The 18,176-nt window shown below is 32.5% G+C and overlaps 2 protein-coding genes across 2 annotated transcripts in view; one reads left to right on the plus strand and one right to left on the minus strand.

Annotated features, from left to right (window-relative positions):
- The window catches only part of LOC148621163 (focadhesin-like), a 270,468-nt gene extending 264,061 nt beyond the window's left edge, over positions 1-6,407 (minus strand). The window contains exons 1-2 of the mRNA XM_088575257.1: positions 6,345-6,407; positions 2,865-2,928 (exon numbers count right to left, since the gene is read on the minus strand). Coding sequence (XP_088431383.1) covers positions 2,865-2,918 — 54 coding nt within the window. The 5' untranslated portion in view covers positions 2,919-2,928; positions 6,345-6,407. The remainder of the gene's footprint in view (positions 1-2,864; positions 2,929-6,344) is intronic.
- Positions 6,408-6,680: 273 nt separating this feature from the next.
- On the plus strand, positions 6,681-13,730 carry LOC148621165 (G2/mitotic-specific cyclin-B-like). Its single transcript, XM_088575260.1, has 8 exons — positions 6,681-6,835; positions 8,027-8,302; positions 8,644-8,868; positions 9,853-10,011; positions 10,515-10,751; positions 11,544-11,684; positions 12,031-12,135; positions 12,569-13,730. The coding sequence occupies exons 1-8, from the start codon at positions 6,809-6,811 to the stop codon at positions 12,680-12,682; spliced, it is 1,284 nt and encodes a 427-aa protein (XP_088431386.1). The 5' UTR covers positions 6,681-6,808; the 3' UTR covers positions 12,683-13,730.
- The last annotated feature ends 4,446 nt before the right edge of the window (positions 13,731-18,176 follow it).

Here is an 18,176-nt window from a genome sequence, read left to right on the forward strand (position 1 = left end):
TAAAAGTTCTGGAGTTTAAGAGGTTAAATTTAAAAAGACATACAGTGTGTATAAAAGTCATTGAAATTACAGGCCAACAAAAAACAGCTAAATATGTGACCTGGTATCCAGAGGTACAAATCTCCCATTTTCCTAAAAATAACTAAATTCAGTAAAGTTAATCGTAAATTATGACACCACAAAAGAAAAATGCATTGTAACATCATAACATGAAATGAATTTCAAAGTTACAACTTTCTGTGGAGAGGTTTACAGGAGATTACAGTCCCATTCAAAAATATAAATTAAAAAAAACTAATTTCATTGAATTCAGGTTAAACATCTGGTGATCAGTGAAATTAATGTTAGTTACTTTATACATGAAGCTAATTAACAAGACAACTGTTTATATTAAAGCAAGTGATATAGACATTGACGAAAGATTAACGGTAGCTGAAATTTCCGAACATAGCTTCAAAATGTACTTGAACACTGCATGAACAACAGAATCGAAATGATGCAAACACACAAATGCAACTTTTACAATCAGAATATAAAGTGCAACAGAAACAAATGTAAACTCCATTTCAACATTTCATCATCTCTACTTACATTAGTTTAAAGGTATATGACATGTATCATGTGTATGGTTATGAGTTAAGTAGTTGTCTTTTAAAGAATCATGCAAAATTTGAAAAATGTGATACACACCAAAGAAGGCTACATATTTTTATATTTGTAATTAAGTTGTTTTATGGGTCTATACTATGAAATGTGTAATTATTCATTCCAATCTGCCTGCTCTTAGGAGATAATCAACATTGAAAATCCAGTAGATTCTATTGTATTTCAGCATCATTTACAGAGTTATCTCCCTTAATTTTGAAATCTACAGTGCATTCTATATAATTTTTATCTCCTAAGAGCACAGGTTATATGAAAAACCACATGTTAATTTCTGTTTACTATGACATTTTAAACAAAATATCAAAAATAAAAATATGTAGGCCTTTTACCCATGAAGTGAAGCTGAAGTGCTACTTAATTTTTACTTCTTCCAAAAAGAACTCTATCTCTCTTCTTATTTATAACGAGACATGTTGTAACTAGCAATATACCATTCAAATTAAAATGTGTAAACTCCTTATTATAGCATCATCAGTACTAGAACTGTAAATTCCAAAACGCTGACATCATATTAGGCAAAAATATATGGTACATATCTATTAAGTTCTTGTGGTTATTCACTCCTTTCAAATAGTTATCCTATTAATAATTAATATTAAATCATCTTCCCTTTTTAAACTTCATTCCAAAAATCTCTTTTATTGTATAACTGAGGTAGTTAGTGTTATGTTGAAAACATTTCCAGCTTTCTCAAAGAAAAAGATATGATTTAAATGTAACATGAAATATCATTCAGATATATAATTCAGCATTACTATTTTTTTAGTAAGTCAAGTTCTAGAAAAATTAAAATTGAAAAAAATAGCTCATAATTCCTAGATTCTCATCCCTGCCCAACCAAATTGTTCATGCCCGCCCCAATTATTTTTTATTTTAAAATGGTCTATGAAAAATAACACCTGACTCAAATTTCCTGAAATATTCCACATCTTGTCTGGACCTGATTTATAATAATTGTTAAGCCAGTAGCCAGAAATTTGTTGTAGGGGGGGGGGGGGGTTATATAGACTCGCAGAGTGAATCCTGCACCTCACACACCCTGAGGTGCTTATCAACTTTAATAGTCACAAATTAAACAAAACTGAGACTTTTAATAGTGCTTACTCGTTTTTAAGAGGGAGTTTCTTAAGAACCCCAAGAACCCCCCCCCCTAGCTACGGGTGTGATCATCATTTAGTAACTTCCAGTTTTAAATCATAGTTTTTCACTCCTATTTCTTTGTTAATGGTTCAAACTTGATAAAAACTGGTACAGGTGTAACAACAGAGACACAAATACTTCAGTAGATACTTTTTCGATATGTTTATCCTGATAAAATTGATCACCAAGCACACATAGATGATAACAACAATGCTACTATTTCGGCACAAGTGACAATTGGTGTCGGAAAAATAAAAAATAAAAAATAAAAAATAAAATTAGTCCCCTGTCAAAATTTACAGAAAAATTAGATGGGAATCTAGGAATTTTTGTGGCCTTAATGGAACATGAGTGATACCCGGCCAGGTAATGGTGAAAAAAAAGGAAATGGCAAAATGTTCAAAATACAATATAGCATAATTCAAAAATTACATTTCAGATTTTGATAAAAAATTAAACTTAATTATAACCTGTATTTTATGGTACTAAATAGCTGTTTCAAAAACATTCATAGATCTCTTCTCAAGTTATCATTTGAAAACCATCAGGGGATGGATGACAGATGGACAAATAGATAGACAGACAACATGAAACAGTCATATGGTATCACATAACCATGATAATACTTTGTGTGACAGAGTATAAAAAACCAACAAAATAAAACTAAAATGCTGCATGTGAGCTTACACAAAAGAATACTCCCCCTCCCCAATTCAAGCGGATTATAACTATCTTGGCATTGACCTGCCATTAATTATCCCCTTTCTCCATGCTTAACTTTACATTTTCACAAAATTCAATGAATAGAGTGGTTTATGAGGAGTTGTGGTTACAAAATATGTGGACAGATGAATGGACAAATAAGCACACAGGTCCTATGTTATTTCCAACTTTGTTTGCTCTGATAAAACACCAACCTATCTATCTTATTGTTTACAGATGTAACGGTAGACAGACATATATTTTGGGGCCCTAGGTAGATGGTTATCTTGTTCAAGTATGCAGCAAGCCAGAAGTCTGCTACCACTTGTCTAATGAAGTAATGAAGAGCCACCTACCTGGCTCTGCACTGAAATATTATTGAACTCTAATCGTCTTTTTAATTCTTCCATCTTCTCAGACCTATTTGAAAATGAAAATAGAGACTGAAGTAAATTCGATCTATTTTAAGTACAAATATACAAAGTGAAAGTAAATTTGACCTAGAAAGTGTGGGGGTGCACTGGTTACAGTGTTATTTTTTTAAACCCATGAGATATGTGACCATACAAGGCACCCCATTCTAGATTACAATTGGTTCATATACTTAGCATAATGGAGTTATTGTAGAAATTCCACAAAGTAATTCTCACTATCACATATTGGTCAAAGTCCTACAACTCCAGAAAGGATCAATGTATTTTATTTTATCTATACTGATTAATCTCATTCTGTAATATTATGCTCCCAAAAAATAATACCAGAATTCTCGTTTCCTGCTACCAGCAAGGAAAAAATAGGGTAGGTAGGGAAATTATTTATTTTTTTCCAAAAAATTTTACATTGAACTAAGGGTGAAACAATCTAGACTTTAACAGTGCTTGAGCCAAAATGGACATTAAATGTTAAGGGTAGGTAGGGGTAGCAGAAAACAGACATATTATTTTTGTTTGTTTGGTCTCAAAAGTTAAAAGCATCAAATTAAAGTTTTTGGAAAGTATTTGATTAAATGGCAATGATTATTTAAAAAGAAAGTATTCAATTTTTAAAATCAAATACTTTCTCTAATAATCATTGCCATTTAGCAAAGTCCTGGATCAAAATTGTCAGATCTAATTTTGCAAGTTTTTACTATTGTAAATGTATATCTGATATTTTTTTTTTTTGCGATAATAAATATACTGCAATATTAAATCTATGAATTTATCAACTTTTGCTGTACTTTTACCAATATTAATAATAATTTATTAAAAAGAAAAATCTAAATAGTATTAAAGACAAATCACACTAACCAGTTCTGACGTTATGAATGTCGTGAAATTTTAATGGAATGGTCTCAAGTACAAAAGGCATGGAAATAAGCTTCTAAAAATTATAGGTCACCATGCTTTTAACAAAGATAAAGCAGTTCAAAATTTCGCAAAATCAGGAGTTTTTGTCTTTTTCCGAATTCAATTCAGACGTCTCTGATCTGGCAAATATTTTTACGAATGACACATGCCATACACCAGTAGACTGGAAATAGTCTCTATTTCATTCATAAATCATTAAAAACAAAATACAAAGAACCTTTTATTGCTTACCGCCAAAAGAAAAACTTTTGAACCATATTTACAGTAATCTGAAATACTTCTCTCATGAAGATTTTTTTTCAAACTTGTGGTATGAAAAGGTATCCATCAGCTGATGTTATAAAGTCTTTAAAAAGTTGGGGTCACCGATCAAATAAGAAAGTTAATCACATTTGTGTACCATTTCTGCATAATTTTGTTTGGTTATTGGACGTTTCCTACTCAAATGTTATGTAGGATGACTTTTATGTCATAGTCAGCTAATGAATGTCTTTAGAAGAAATAGAATATTCAAACGGCAATACAAAAACTTGACTGTGAAGATATATGCGGAAGTCAAAAAGAATTGCGACTGAAGAGAACAGAAGATTGGCCCCTCTGAATCTGCACCTGGATTAGATACTCCACATGAAACCTTTTCTACATTTTTACCTCAGTAAATGAACTGGCGAATTATGTTTTATTTGCAATAACATGGGACAATCTTTAATATTTCCCTCTTTTAAACATCTTGTCCGGATTAGGAAAACTATCTCACATTTTTCAAGAAAAGAACGTTGTTCCATATCTCCCATCCCATCCTCGCTAAAATGCTTGATAATCAAATTGGCATAACTCCCCCTAAAACCATATTGGACAATGCTGATTATTCTATTTTTCAAAGTGTAAGTATTAGTAACATTTGGTATAAGTTTCCTCGGAATCCGTTGTGAAATTGTAGTCATGAGTTTGTGTATGACAGACAGACACACGGACGGATGCCTGGCATTTACTGAAGATTTTCAAAAGTGGCCCAGCTTGAATCTCGACATCATATTGCTTCTACGATCAAAGGGAGATAAATCGCAAATTTTGCGCAAAAAGCGATGTCACAAATTGACAACAATATATTAGTTTGCACCATACAATGCACATATACAATAGTGTGATTTGTCTTTAAAACGTATTTTTTTAAGATAAATTTGAGTTATCACATTAATATAATATCAAAATATGGAACTGACAATGAAAATAGCCATTTTGATTTAATTCAATATTTCAAATTAATATACTCCATTAAAGTCTATTTGTATTAAGAAGTGAAACGTACAAAACAATGTATATTAAGCAATTTCTGTTTTAACATACATTGTACATGTATAAATTCCTCCAACAGCCTTTAATTTGGTATTAGAAGATTCAAAGCCCAATAGGAATTTTTTGGTTAATTTACAAATGTTTGTGTAATAAATTAATTCAAAATCATTCCCTTATCAACAGATGAAGATATGTGTGTCAATTAATTATTAGGCAATAATAAGAAAAAAAAACATCTCAGGTCAATCCTTTAATAAATCAATCAATCAATTAGTGACAATTATCAATTTTGTAAACAACCTCTCTAACAAATTTGCCAGGAGCTGATTAATAAATTATAATCACTATTAATCCTTTAACATTCAGTATAATCTAATTATCCATAAAATGGGACAACTTCTGTTTCACTGGTTAGGAAAAAATTAAAGCTACAAAAATTATCATGAAATATTGTGGAATATGCATGCATCTATAATATACATTGTATTTGAATGAATGAACATATGAATGAATGAATGAATATATTATAGATGTATGCAAATTCCATTTAACAGTCTTAGATGAAATTTGGCAATTCCATAAGAACACTAAAAAAATGCAAAATAAGGATTATGAGCACCTTAATACTTATAAACAATTATAAGCTCTTTTAATCTATTTACAAGGGCTGTAAACAGCAAAATTAATTGTTCATTTTTTATTATTGATATATATACAAGTTTGAAGGCCAAGAGCCGTTTTATTTTCATTTAATCGCCCACACATTTGTTAAAGCTTTTTCTGCACAATCCTGCAACAGTTATAATCACTATAGTCTATGGACTAAACTCGGCTCAAGAAATTAGTTTCAAATAAATATTTGTGACCAAGCAGTCTAGCATTGACTTAATAGGAAAAACAGGATAAGATAGTTCAAGATTAAAGCACTCCTATTATATTAATTAGAATAGTGTTTATACGCTGTATGATCCGCTCATTTTGGCTTAAGAAAATATTAAAGAGTATCATTACTATCAATTCACTTTTTGCAAAATCATGTGTTTTCATGTTTCAATTAAAGAATTTGATATCTCCGCCCGCAATGGATATACATCTAATTACTGACTATATATAGAAGACGATTTAATAATATTTAAATGTACAGACTTGTCGATTTACTCAGTTGTGACTGAATATATGAATTTTTCGCACCTTTTAATAAAACTTGTACGGTCTTGTTTCGTTTTCCCACAAAAATATCTATTCGGAACAAAACTTGTGGTTCAATCATATGATAAGACATGAGAAAATCCGAACAGAAAGAGGTGAAGATAAAATAAAGCAAAATTCCATCAAAATTATGATTTTAGGCATTCCAAAACTTTCTTTCATTTTTCTAGATTTTTTTTTACTACGTATGAACACCCTTAAGCGAAATTTTGCATTAAAAACGAATAAAATGAGCTAAAAATAGTTTTCCAAGACTGTCCAATGAAAACTTGTTTAGTTCCCTTACCAACCAATCAGATTTACCCGGGTACTTTTGAAATGAGCCCGCAGCGAATTTCAATGGATCTTGTCAGTATGCTGTGGAAATAGGCAACGAGAAGCATCATCGATTCTTGCAGTTTTTTCATAGCTAACACACACGAACACGAAGAATATACAAGATTAAAATGGCTTTAACGACAAGAGCACAGTCGGTAAGCTCAATACACCACTCAGTTTTCGTAAATTGCATTTTATTTCTAGCAAATTTCATGCAAAACAATCTTGGACATGTTTTGACAAAGTTCGAAAACATGATGAAGTTATGTTATGCTCACCAAGTTCTAAATTTCTGATAATGAATGGAGTTACATTGTAACTTATTTTTCGGAGATGAAATAATTTTGCATGCGTTATAATCAAAGTTGAATGCGTGTCATTTGAAATTTGAAGTGAAATTGTGGTGAATACCAATCCTGGTTCCCTACAGTTCCCTTTTAAATGTGAATGCGAACAAGCTTTTCCAGTATTTTACTTCTATTTCTTTTCAATTAAGAAAGAGAAAACATTTTGCATATTCATTAAATAGTTGTATGCTACGCAACTGTTGAGTAATTTATAATGGGGCTGAAAACTGCTACCAGTGCTGACCTCATAATCATTGAAATGTGTATGAAAGATTCTTTTTCATTGCATTTATATGCTGTTTCCTGTGTACATACAAGTTGTACCATACATGTCATATTATATGAACTGTATTTTATGTTAAAGTGCTGTCTTTTCATGGGATGGGGGCAATTAAATAAAAGATTTGTAATTTTTTCAGTGTAGTTTTGATTAACACTAATACATATGTACCATTTCAAGGTAATTAGATTTGGCATTTTTGAATTCCAAATATTACACTGGTGCAATTTTCCAATTACTTTCATTAGTGGAAAGTCCAGGAATTTCAAAGTGTCAATAAAAAAGTTCAGGACCTAGGTAAATTCATATACATGTACATGTATCCAAGGTAAGCAAATTCTTGGATAAAGACTAATTGAACCCCTGAAAAATTAATTTGCATGTACCTACGTGTAATATACACTACCATTAACCAAAATTTTAATTTCTTTATTCACAGTGGAGTCACTCGTGTCCTCCACGGTGACTCAAAGTAAAGACTGGGATAAAATTGCTCTATATCAATAATCAATATTTTTTTGTCCATTACTGAAATGTTATTAAAAAGTCAGAACATTTAAATATGTCTTAGTATAAAGTCAAGAGAAGTAAACAGTAGACAATTTTTGAAATGGTGGCTCCAATCACAATATATCCACCTTGGAGAGTGAAGAAATTAAAATTTTTGTTAACAATAGTGTATGTTAGGCATTGATAATACTGAAATTTCTCTTTTACAGGCTAACATAATGAGTCAAACACACAAAGGAATGCCACTTAACAGAGAAAATACAGATGCTGCATTGCTAGCAAAAACTATGGCAGGGCGACCTGTCTCACAAACTGGTCAAAGATCAGCTTTAGGAGATATTGGAAACAAGGTGAAAGCTATATCTATTGACCCAAACAGAAAACCAGCAGCAATTAAAAAGGAGATTATACAGCCTGCTGAGAAAAAGGTGCTAAACAAAAACAAAGGAACTACGTCACTGAAGTCTCTAGTCGAAACTGTTTCTGTAAGTATTAATATGACTACAATTACATAGGAACATGAACATTTGTATGTTTCGAGAAAAAAAATACTAAATTCATCTGAAAGAATTTAAATGAAGGAAATCCTATCTAGAGGTATGACACAACAGATATGATTTTCTTCCACTTTAAAATGGAATTTTGTTCTTTTACATGTACCATATGTTTATTCCTAATTTCACCTAACTCAGCTTTTTTTCTAGTCTTGGTAAAGTTGCTGAAAAGGAAGATTTATTTTTAATCAATGGTTGAATAGTATTCAAACATTAGGTTGCAATTAATGAATTATTAGTTTAAAATTTTGAGACTTCTTGTTTTTTTGCAGACAAATGATGTACAGATAGAGTTATGCAACATATCAAAACCTGTTTCAAGCACAATGCCCCCTCCCTCATCCATACCTGAGAGTATGGATATTAGTGCAAACAAAGAAGATGCATTTTCAAAAGCTTTCACCAAAGTTGAAGATATTGATGCCAATGACAAAGACAATCCTCAGCTTGTCAGTGAATATGTCAATGATATTTACCAGTATATGAGGGAGTTGGAGGTAAATCGAGTGTTGTCATCAGCATATACAATGTTGACCAAGCCTGGTGTCGATTTCACAAAATGTCATTAGTGTGAAGTTGATCGTAAGTAATGACGTCACAACCTATTATAGCATTGTGACATTATAATTAACGATCAATTTCACACTTAAGACTTATTGTGAAATTGATGCCAGGAATCAAAATAGTGTCTGAGAAACTGGTAGCCAAGTGCGCCCATATTCATAAAACTTTTCAAAATGATATTTTCCTCAAATTTGGACTAATCAAATTGCTTGATATTGAAGATTTTGGGGGAAAATCCCAGGGCTAACAAATTTTAAAAATGAACTAGTAGACAGAAAAAAAAACAAATAGGAACCCATACTTTTTTTCATTAGATTATGACTGGCCACAAAATACAATTTTCATGAGCCTTGGTAATTTTTTTTGTTTTTTAATGCTATCAGTTTTATAGCTGAAGCACCCTTAGGCTGATTTCCCGAAGGTCTGGTAATCTGTAAACCAATTTTGCATACACTGCAGTTGGGCTACAAGAAAATAAAATTTAGTAGCCCACTGTAACTTTGTCAACATGGACTGCTTATTTTGGTCCCGACAACCGGTCTACCATTATACACCAGTGATATACAAAATATAATAATTAAACAATTGATTCTTACATTTGACATGTTTCTCTTATTTTATTTCATTTGTATCAAAGTGGTGAAGATTTTAATGATATGCTAAGTTCATGTAATTATGTTTTTGAATACAATTGTCGTTATTAAAATAAAAGTTTTAGAGTAATATCATTTTTTAGAATAATAATAATGATAATGTCAGTGGTCATGAATTGTGTTTTAAAACCACATTTGTATGTCCTTTAAGTCTTTAGAAATACATACACTTTACACAATGTACTAGCCCAAATCGTAAATTTCATTGAAATTCTTCACATACTTGATTTATACAAGGTCTACACATGTATATGTTAATTTTAGGATAAATATCCAGTACAAACTAATTACTTGGAAGGACAGGAAATAACAGGTAAAATGAGAGCAATTTTGATTGACTGGTTATGTCAAGTTCATCATAGATTCCACCTGTTACAAGAAACACTTTACCTGACAGTTGCCATCATAGACAGATTTTTACAGGTATGAATCTTACTGTATTTGTTATCTGCAGTGTTCGCCTTTAGCCACAAGCCTGAAGCTAGTGAAATTGATTTGAGCTAATTGAATCCTTTACAGTTCTTTATTATTGGGGGTTGTTTTCTGAATCAGGTGGCTATTGAATAACACAGGCTTGTTAATGAAAACAATTCCTTCTATACAATTTAAAAGTAATCAGCTGCTTTTCGTCTGAATATAGCTGAAATATTGCTGCTCCAGCGTTAAACCCCAACAATCAATCAAGGAATACAATTTGAGTGCACAAATAATTACATCTAGAAAATGACATCCCTTCGAAAATCAGGAATAATTTTCTTCTGTTTTTAGCGGATTTCCGCTATTTCAAATCTGGATTTCACTGTTACGATTCTTTTTTTTTTTACTGTATATTTACTTCCAAGTTTGCCAATTTCTGCTTTGCGTTTTTTAATTTATTTTTTTTTGAAAAATGAAACCTTGAACAATCTTCCTATTTTTGTCTTCAGGAACGTCCTGTCAGTAGAAACAAATTACAGCTTGTTGGTGTAACTTCAATGTTGATAGCTTCCAAGTATGAGGAAATGTATGCTCCTGAAGTGGCAGATTTCGTGTACATCACAGACAATGCTTACACTAAGAAGGAAATTCGTGACATGGAAGGAATCATTTTAAAATCATTAGACTTTAGTATTGGAAAACCTTTGTGTTTACATTTCTTACGAAGGAATTCTAAAGCTGGCCAGGTAAATTAAAAAACACAGTTCTAATTGTATGCCAAGAGTAAATTTGGAATCTGGAACTCAGTGCCTATTTAGGAATTGTTAGACAGTAAAAAGTTCAAGAGCAAACATACAATACTTTATGCACAGTGATAAGAATAATACTCCTGGCGAAATTCTGGGTGTATTTTTTTTTTTTTTTTTTTTTTTTTCATCTAGCTTTTTTAGCAGAATTCTTTTTCAGATCTGGAATTTACAGTTGCATTTCTTTCTTACTCTATGTTAACTTCCTATTCTTTTTTTGCTTTGTTTGTTGACCTCATAATATCATCCCTGGTAATTTAGATTGTATAGGAAGTGCTCTATTCTTAAAATTTTAATCTGACGTGTTTACTGCCTGCACAGAATCTGGTGAAACTGCAGGGTTGAAGGACAATACTTCAAACCATAAATGTTAACATACATGTATATGAAACCACTGATTAAATCTTAGTATATAGAATTCCAACACATATGACCAGGAAAAGAAATTGTATAAGAAATAAATGGCTTTTTGTTTGTTGAATGTTTGATGGTCAGGGAAACCATATCTTGCATAAAACATTATAGCAGATTTTTGTGGAATCCTTTTTAAGAGATGAGAAGAAAATATGTTTCATGAAACTATGTAGGTAGTTCAGACGATGTATGTTTTGTGCCTATGCCCAGGCATTTATGATTCCCCAAACTTTGTGCGAGTTATACCCATCTGAACTTGATAATGGGGGAAGTATTTGTAGACGAAAATAAACTTAATTAATTTCTTTTCTTTTTTAGGTTGATGCCAACAAACATACATTAGCCAAATATCTGATGGAGTTGACCATCATTGAGTATGACATGGTACAGGTTTACCCTTCAGAAATAGCAGCCTCAGCACTCTGTCTGGCAAACAGATTGTTAGATGGCAGTAAATGGGTAAGTCAGTGGTAACTTTATTACAAATGTTAGACATCCAAGAAAGTTCAGATTTAGATTTTTCAAATACTTTGTCCTCAGCTATTGCAGAGGGTAGACTTCAGAAATAGGTTGTAAGCTCTCATCATTTGCAGAAGTTTTGTAGGTAAACTGCTTGTCTAATACAATAACTCAAAAGACCTCAGTGAATTTATTGATGTTTTGGAGCAGTGTGTTTTGTTATGTTTATTTTTTTATATATATGTATAAAAGGAGGTTTCTCAGTTTTAAGTCAAATTATTAGTTTCCGTAATGAGACAAAACATTCTTCATGATCACTTTTCATATGCATTGCTTTTCATTGCAGAATGACACCTTATCCCATTATAGTAGTTATGAGGAAAAAGATCTAGTCCATACAATGCAAAAATTGGCAAGTCTAGTCGTGAAAGCAGAAAATAGCAAATTAACTGTAAGTACATGTACATATGTTCATTTCTTATATTACAGAGGTAATGCTCACCTTGGGCCACTAGACCGATGCCTGGGCTAGTGAAATTAGTTATTTCTGGCTAGTTGAATCCCATACATTCTTTCACAATTAGGGCTTGTTGAGAATTTTGAAGGGAATGTATGTAGGGGAAGGCTGTGATTAAATGAATCATTATCAAATGAATAGCAAGGTATACACCTTTGATAATGTCAAGTAAATCCTGTAAACAAAAGCTGTTCTGAATTTAAAATTATATATTTAATTCAAATACCAAAAAAAAAAAAGGTACAATTAGACACTATTCTAGTCTTGCTTGTATTTCACGATCACAAACCATCTTGGCAAGAATTAGTTTTTTGAATGGAGTATTCTAGTGTTCATTTAAATTTTAATTGTATATTTTGTTTTGCAGGCCGTCCGGACAAAGTATTCCAGTTCCAAATTTATGAAAATTAGCACCATTCCAGAATTGAAATCTCCACAAATCAAAGATCTGGCTGCAGCAGCTTTATCAAATGCCTCATGATTGTGTTTTTATCTGAATATGTGGGTGGCACTGTTTGAATGAGACTAGGGTGAATGCACGTCCTAATTTATTGCCTTAAAAGGATTGTGGTGTTTTGGTAGCTATGAATGCAAGTGTGTAGTTGACTCCAGAATGTGTCAAAGAACTGAAGAAAACAGTTGAATCGTGAAAGCAATTCTATACACTTACTGCCTAGATAATTTATATTTTAAACAAACTTAGAAAGATAGTATGTATGTTATGTCAAAATTGGATCATGCATTTAGATTTTAAAGTTTTATATTTTTAAAAGATTTTATCATTTGTACATCATTGATTCATTTCAGGAAGAACCGATTGAACGCCATTAACTACATCATAGCTATCCATGACTTTTCAAACTCAAAAATCATTCCATTAGACAAAACTCTTGGTTGTATTGTTGACGTTTTTGGGGTATTTTATTAGATTTTAATTATTTTAATCCTGGTTTAGCTAGAATGTAGTGGCTTTGGAGTTTTGTATGTACTTCTAACTTAATACCATTTCTTTTGATGGTGTATTTTTCCCTTCATTTTTCATTAGTTTGGTAACATTTGGTATTTTATATGTAATGGCCTTTCAAATCATGTGTAGAATTGGTTTTATTGTTGCATCTGCATCAGGTTTAATTTATGAAAATGATTTAGTTTCGATGGTTATGGTACTTTGCAACTAATGCTTGTAGGCACCTTAAATTTCAGGGAGGGAGATGAATCAGTACTAAAAAAAATAGTTTAAGCTTGTTTTAAAAAAATAGTTTTTCATTTGGGTTTAAAAATAGTTCAGTGTACATTATTGCGTCAAAAATAATGCAGAATAAAAAAAAAATTTTTTCTAGAGAATTACATTTCATGTGCATACAGAATTCTAAAGTGGCAATTTGTTTTTAATCATTTTAAAACATAATGAGATAAGAATTGCTTCAAAGTAAGTCTTTCATATGATCATGTTATCTGGTGTCGCATTTATTGTTTGTAGTATGTTTTATATGTCTTTTGTATTCATGTATATAAAATATTTTGTAATATTTTGGGGTTTTTTTTCCCGTTTTACAGGAAGTTCTTATTCTTTAAAAAGAAATTGTTTAAATTTGTTGTTATCGATAGAGGACTGCTGCAGCCTGCCTAGTGACGTAAAGGGCTACCTCATTGTTCATTGAAGATCCATTGGTGGCTTTGAGCTTACATTTTTCATCCCGGTTGGGTTGTTGTCTCTTACCATATCAATTCTCCTTACTATCGAAACTGGCAATTTTAGGCAAATCTAAAATATGCTCCCCCTCAGGAAGTCTAGAGATATTATATGATACCCTCCAAACATCTGGTGGTTGAGTGTCCATTCAGCTGTTTGTCCCCCAATAGTTTCCAGATGATAACTTAGGGGTTTTTTTCCCCAACTTTTTGCAGATATTAAGTATCATATATACAGATTAAGTTGTAAAATTACACAAAAGTTACACCCATTGTTGTTTTTTACACCTGAATTATTTTGAAATAATTGGAGTTCTTGAAGATTTATTCAGAGGTGAAGGAATATATTCTACTCAGCTGTTCCTACATAACTTGGCATGTTTCTATGAAAAATGAATTCGGTTAAAATTATATATTTTCTAATATCCCATTACATGCCTTATTATACAACTGCAGGAAAATATTTCAGTTGTACAATGGTGTCATCACATTGTCATTGGCATCTGTTGGCTTTCGTTAATTAACGATAACTAGTATCCAATCTTCAGAAAATTTTAAAAATAACGAGAGGCTCCCAGGAGCCTGAATCTCTCATCTCGTTAATTTCTGTCTTTCAATGGCAATAAATTTAACAAGAACTTGTCTAACAATTTTGACTCAAAAAGACTTGGGTAGGATTTATCATAAGGACCATTACATTGCTTAACAGATTATAACGAAAATTTGACCACAGGTAGCCTGACCCCTATGTTTTATTTTAGTAACAGTGGCCATGGTTTTTTGATGGATAAAAAAATAAACATTAATTTTGTGCAAGATACCCCAAGGAACATTCATACTAAGTTTAGTTCCAATTGGTCAAGTATTGTCCGAGAAGATTTTTGACAGAAATAGCTTCAAAAAAACGTCGAAAAAGGGCAATAACTCTTACATGGCTTGACCGATTGAAATGAAAATTTGACCACAGATAGATCTCATGCTGAACACTTTTAACCCATGTCAGAGTTTGGCTAAACCTAACGGTTTTGGAGATGTATGTGAAAAACTAGTCTGACCCCTATATTACATTTTTTAGTAACGGTGGCCATGTTTTTTGACGGATCAAAGATCTAAACATACATTTTGTGCAAGATACTCTAAGTAACGTCTGTGAAAATTTTCATGTAATTCCGCTCAGAAGAATTTTGAAAAATTAACGAACGCCAGGTGAGCTAAAAAAAAAAGGAGGGGGGAATAGCTGCAACTCAAACTGGTAGAAAGTTTTGAAATTTTATAACAAGGTTCCATACATCAAAAGAAAGGCTGGTATTACTTTTATGGTCACAACAGTTTTGGAATTGGGGGCCAAAACTAGAATTTTACTCCAGTATTGGAATGACAATATTGTTCCACAATGGTCAGACTTAGATTGATTTTGGGGGTTACCATTATGGAACTTTTCAGAAAACTGTATTTTCCTTATGGCAAAGTAGTTAGTGAATCTCTCAAAAATTGTATAAAAAAGTGCCACCAAAGGAAGAGTATAAATGAATTTGGGGGTTAAGACTTTGACCGTGTAGAAATTAGGGGCCTGGTTTACCTTATGGTCGTATAATAACTTTAGTGGAAGTGAATGGACCTCATAATTTTTACTACGAGGTGTCAAACGACGAAAGGAAGAGCGAGTTTGATTTTTGGGGTTGTGCCTTGAGCCAAATAAGAATTGATGCAATAAAAGGTTTTCTGATTTTTGGACGATAACGATTTTACAGATTTTGACTTGAACCATTTAGTAATTAGGGGCAAAAAAGTGACAACTTTGGTTCTGATCAAGTCTAATCCTATACCGGTAATCAAAATTTAAAGTTGTGTCCATAATTGCTCCAACTTTTCAGGGCTTGACTTGTGGTCGTATAAGAACACTAAGTGCCCAAAGCTACGCTATTGATGACCCTTGATCAGAATGCAGCTGCTGGGATATAAGTTCAAACCTTTCTACATGTATGTAATTTTTTTACTCGGTCAGTAAATTAACAAATATGAAGCTTTAAGTTGACTATGTTGTGACCCCAAAATACAAATTAAAACATTTAGTATTGTATTAAAAAGATAAATTTATTTAAAACATTTTTTTCTATATAATAATCTAACTTTTACCGCCAAAAATTCGATCCACAATATCGTCACCGGCCTCCTAAGTTATATCAACCTTTTGGTCCGAGTTTTTCTAACAAAACGGATTCTTTCGGTGGACATTTATAATATTTTACCACGGAAAAGGCAACAATTACCATCCTAAATTCATTCTATCGAATTTGTCTAATCGTCATTTGAAATCAGGGCTAATAATTATAGGCATAAAATGCAGTTAACTTTTGCCAATATTTAAAGAATTTTTTTTTATGTACATCATGATATAAAAACAATTTGATGGGAGGTTACTGTCGAAACATTCAATTTAAGATGACGAAAAGGGGTTCCTTTTTAATCAACATCTAACAAATTCTCTCAATAACGACTCATGGTTCGATTCTTCTTTTCATCTTACCTGCAAGACAACAACCAACGTTATAAGATTTTACCAGGCCAGGAATTCCGCGGGACTCGACGTCAATTTTTGTTTTGCGTCAATGTTCACGTGCGCAATGTGACGCCATTAACATTGTAGCGTCACTAAGTCTAAAATTACCATAAACCGTTGTATTGTGTACAAGGTTATACTGTTTATCTTATTTAGATTATAGTGTGTATATTTGGACCATGAATGCTGAAAAAGATGGAGAAACCTTCAGCCATAGTATACATGTATCTGGATTTCATGGAAGAAATTGCAGAGAAAGGACACACAATAGCTTAAGAATTCGTCGGAATTCAATTGCAAAGAGTTCTTCGGGTAATGTAATGACTAAAATACACTCAGGTGCCAAAAGTTTGTCAACTTTCACATGTACGCTAGTCCGGCCACGCCCCCTTTTAATTTTTCCGATACCGATGGTGACAATGTCAATGCATGTCAACTTTATAATTGTTGGTTTAAAAATAGTAAAATAAGTAACTTTTATGGTGACTGGGTCAAAAATGACGTCATTTTCTTTGTTACGTCATTATTCGCGTGTTTGTAAACATGGAGAAGAGAGGTAAAGATCTTGATGTTCAAACCAAAGAAACCATTCTATCTATGGTTAGGAGTGGACTTAAGTCGTCTAAAGTGGCAGAAATCTTGGAGATACATAAGTCTACAGTTTCCAAAGTTTTGAAGAGGTATAGAGAACGTGGAAACAACGAAAACGCACCAAGGAAAGGACATCCCAAACTTTTGACAGTTCGCGGAGAAAACGCATTGACAAGGATTGTAAAGAAAGGCCGCCGGAAAACTTTGAACGACATAACAGCGGAACTTAATAGTGATACACCTGTGAAACTGTCTCGTAGAACAGTTCAAGGTGAATTGAAGAGGCTTGGGTATAATAGGAGGACAGTAGCGAAAAAACTTGGAGTACGCGAGGTTAACAGGAAGAAACGCCTACAATTCTGTCGTGGAAAACTACATTGGACAGCTAACCGTAACTGGAAGAGAATTATTTTCAGTGATGAGATGACTATTGTTATAAAACCGGATGGTAAAGTGAAGGTATGGAGAAAACAAAACGAAAACTGGCGTGGTTATTGTCTTGGATATCTGAATCAGGGCCCGACTCGTAGTCTGAAGCTTATGGTTTGGGGTACTATTACTTACTTCGGACGAGGACTGCTTGCATTCGTTGACGGAAATATGAATTCGGAGAAATATATCAAGACTTTAGATGACTTTTTATGGCCTGTTATCATTAAACACTTTCCGAATAATGACTTTCAGTTTATGGATGATAACTGTCCCGTGCACAGGTCCCGAGAAACCGAAGCTTGGAAGCAGCGAAATGGAATTCAACCGTTTTTCTGGCCACCACAGAGCCCGGACTTAAATCCGATTGAGAATGTTTGGCTGGTCTTGAAAAATCACATAAAAAGAAACATTTTTCACATTAAAGACACGGAGGACCTAAAACGCGAACTTCGGAAGGTCTGGAATAAGATCAGTGTAACATACCTGCAGAGCCTATACGGAACATTGCCGAAACGTTGCCGACAAGTGTTAATGTCTAAAGGATTTATTTCAAAATATTGAAGTTTTATGTCATAAATAAAGGTATGATTTTTAATTTTTATTGTGACGTTTGTTGTTTACAATAACGCCATCTTGAAAAAAAGTTGACAAACTTTTGGCACCTGAGTGTAACTTTTTGTCGATATTACGAAAAAAGCCT

The sequence above is a fragment of the Perna viridis genome, chromosome 3 (assembly GCF_037379345.1).
Source record: "Perna viridis isolate PV_CMFRI_1.1 ecotype Kerala chromosome 3, ASM3737934v1, whole genome shotgun sequence".
NCBI classification, from domain to species: Eukaryota; Metazoa; Mollusca; class Bivalvia; order Mytilida; family Mytilidae; genus Perna; species Perna viridis.

What these genes read in the sequence shown, in the direction of transcription:
- LOC148621165 (XM_088575260.1), top strand. Translation starts at nt 6,809, where the DNA reads ATGGCTTTAACGACAAGAGCACAGTCG. An exon ending in TAACGACAAGAGCACAGTCG is followed by an intron (nt 6,836 to 8,026) that starts GTAAGCTCAATA and finishes TCTCTTTTACAG; the next exon opens with GCTAACATAATGAGTCAAAC. An exon ending in CAGAAAATAGCAAATTAACT is followed by an intron (nt 12,136 to 12,568) that starts GTAAGTACATGT and finishes TTTGTTTTGCAG; the next exon opens with GCCGTCCGGACAAAGTATTC.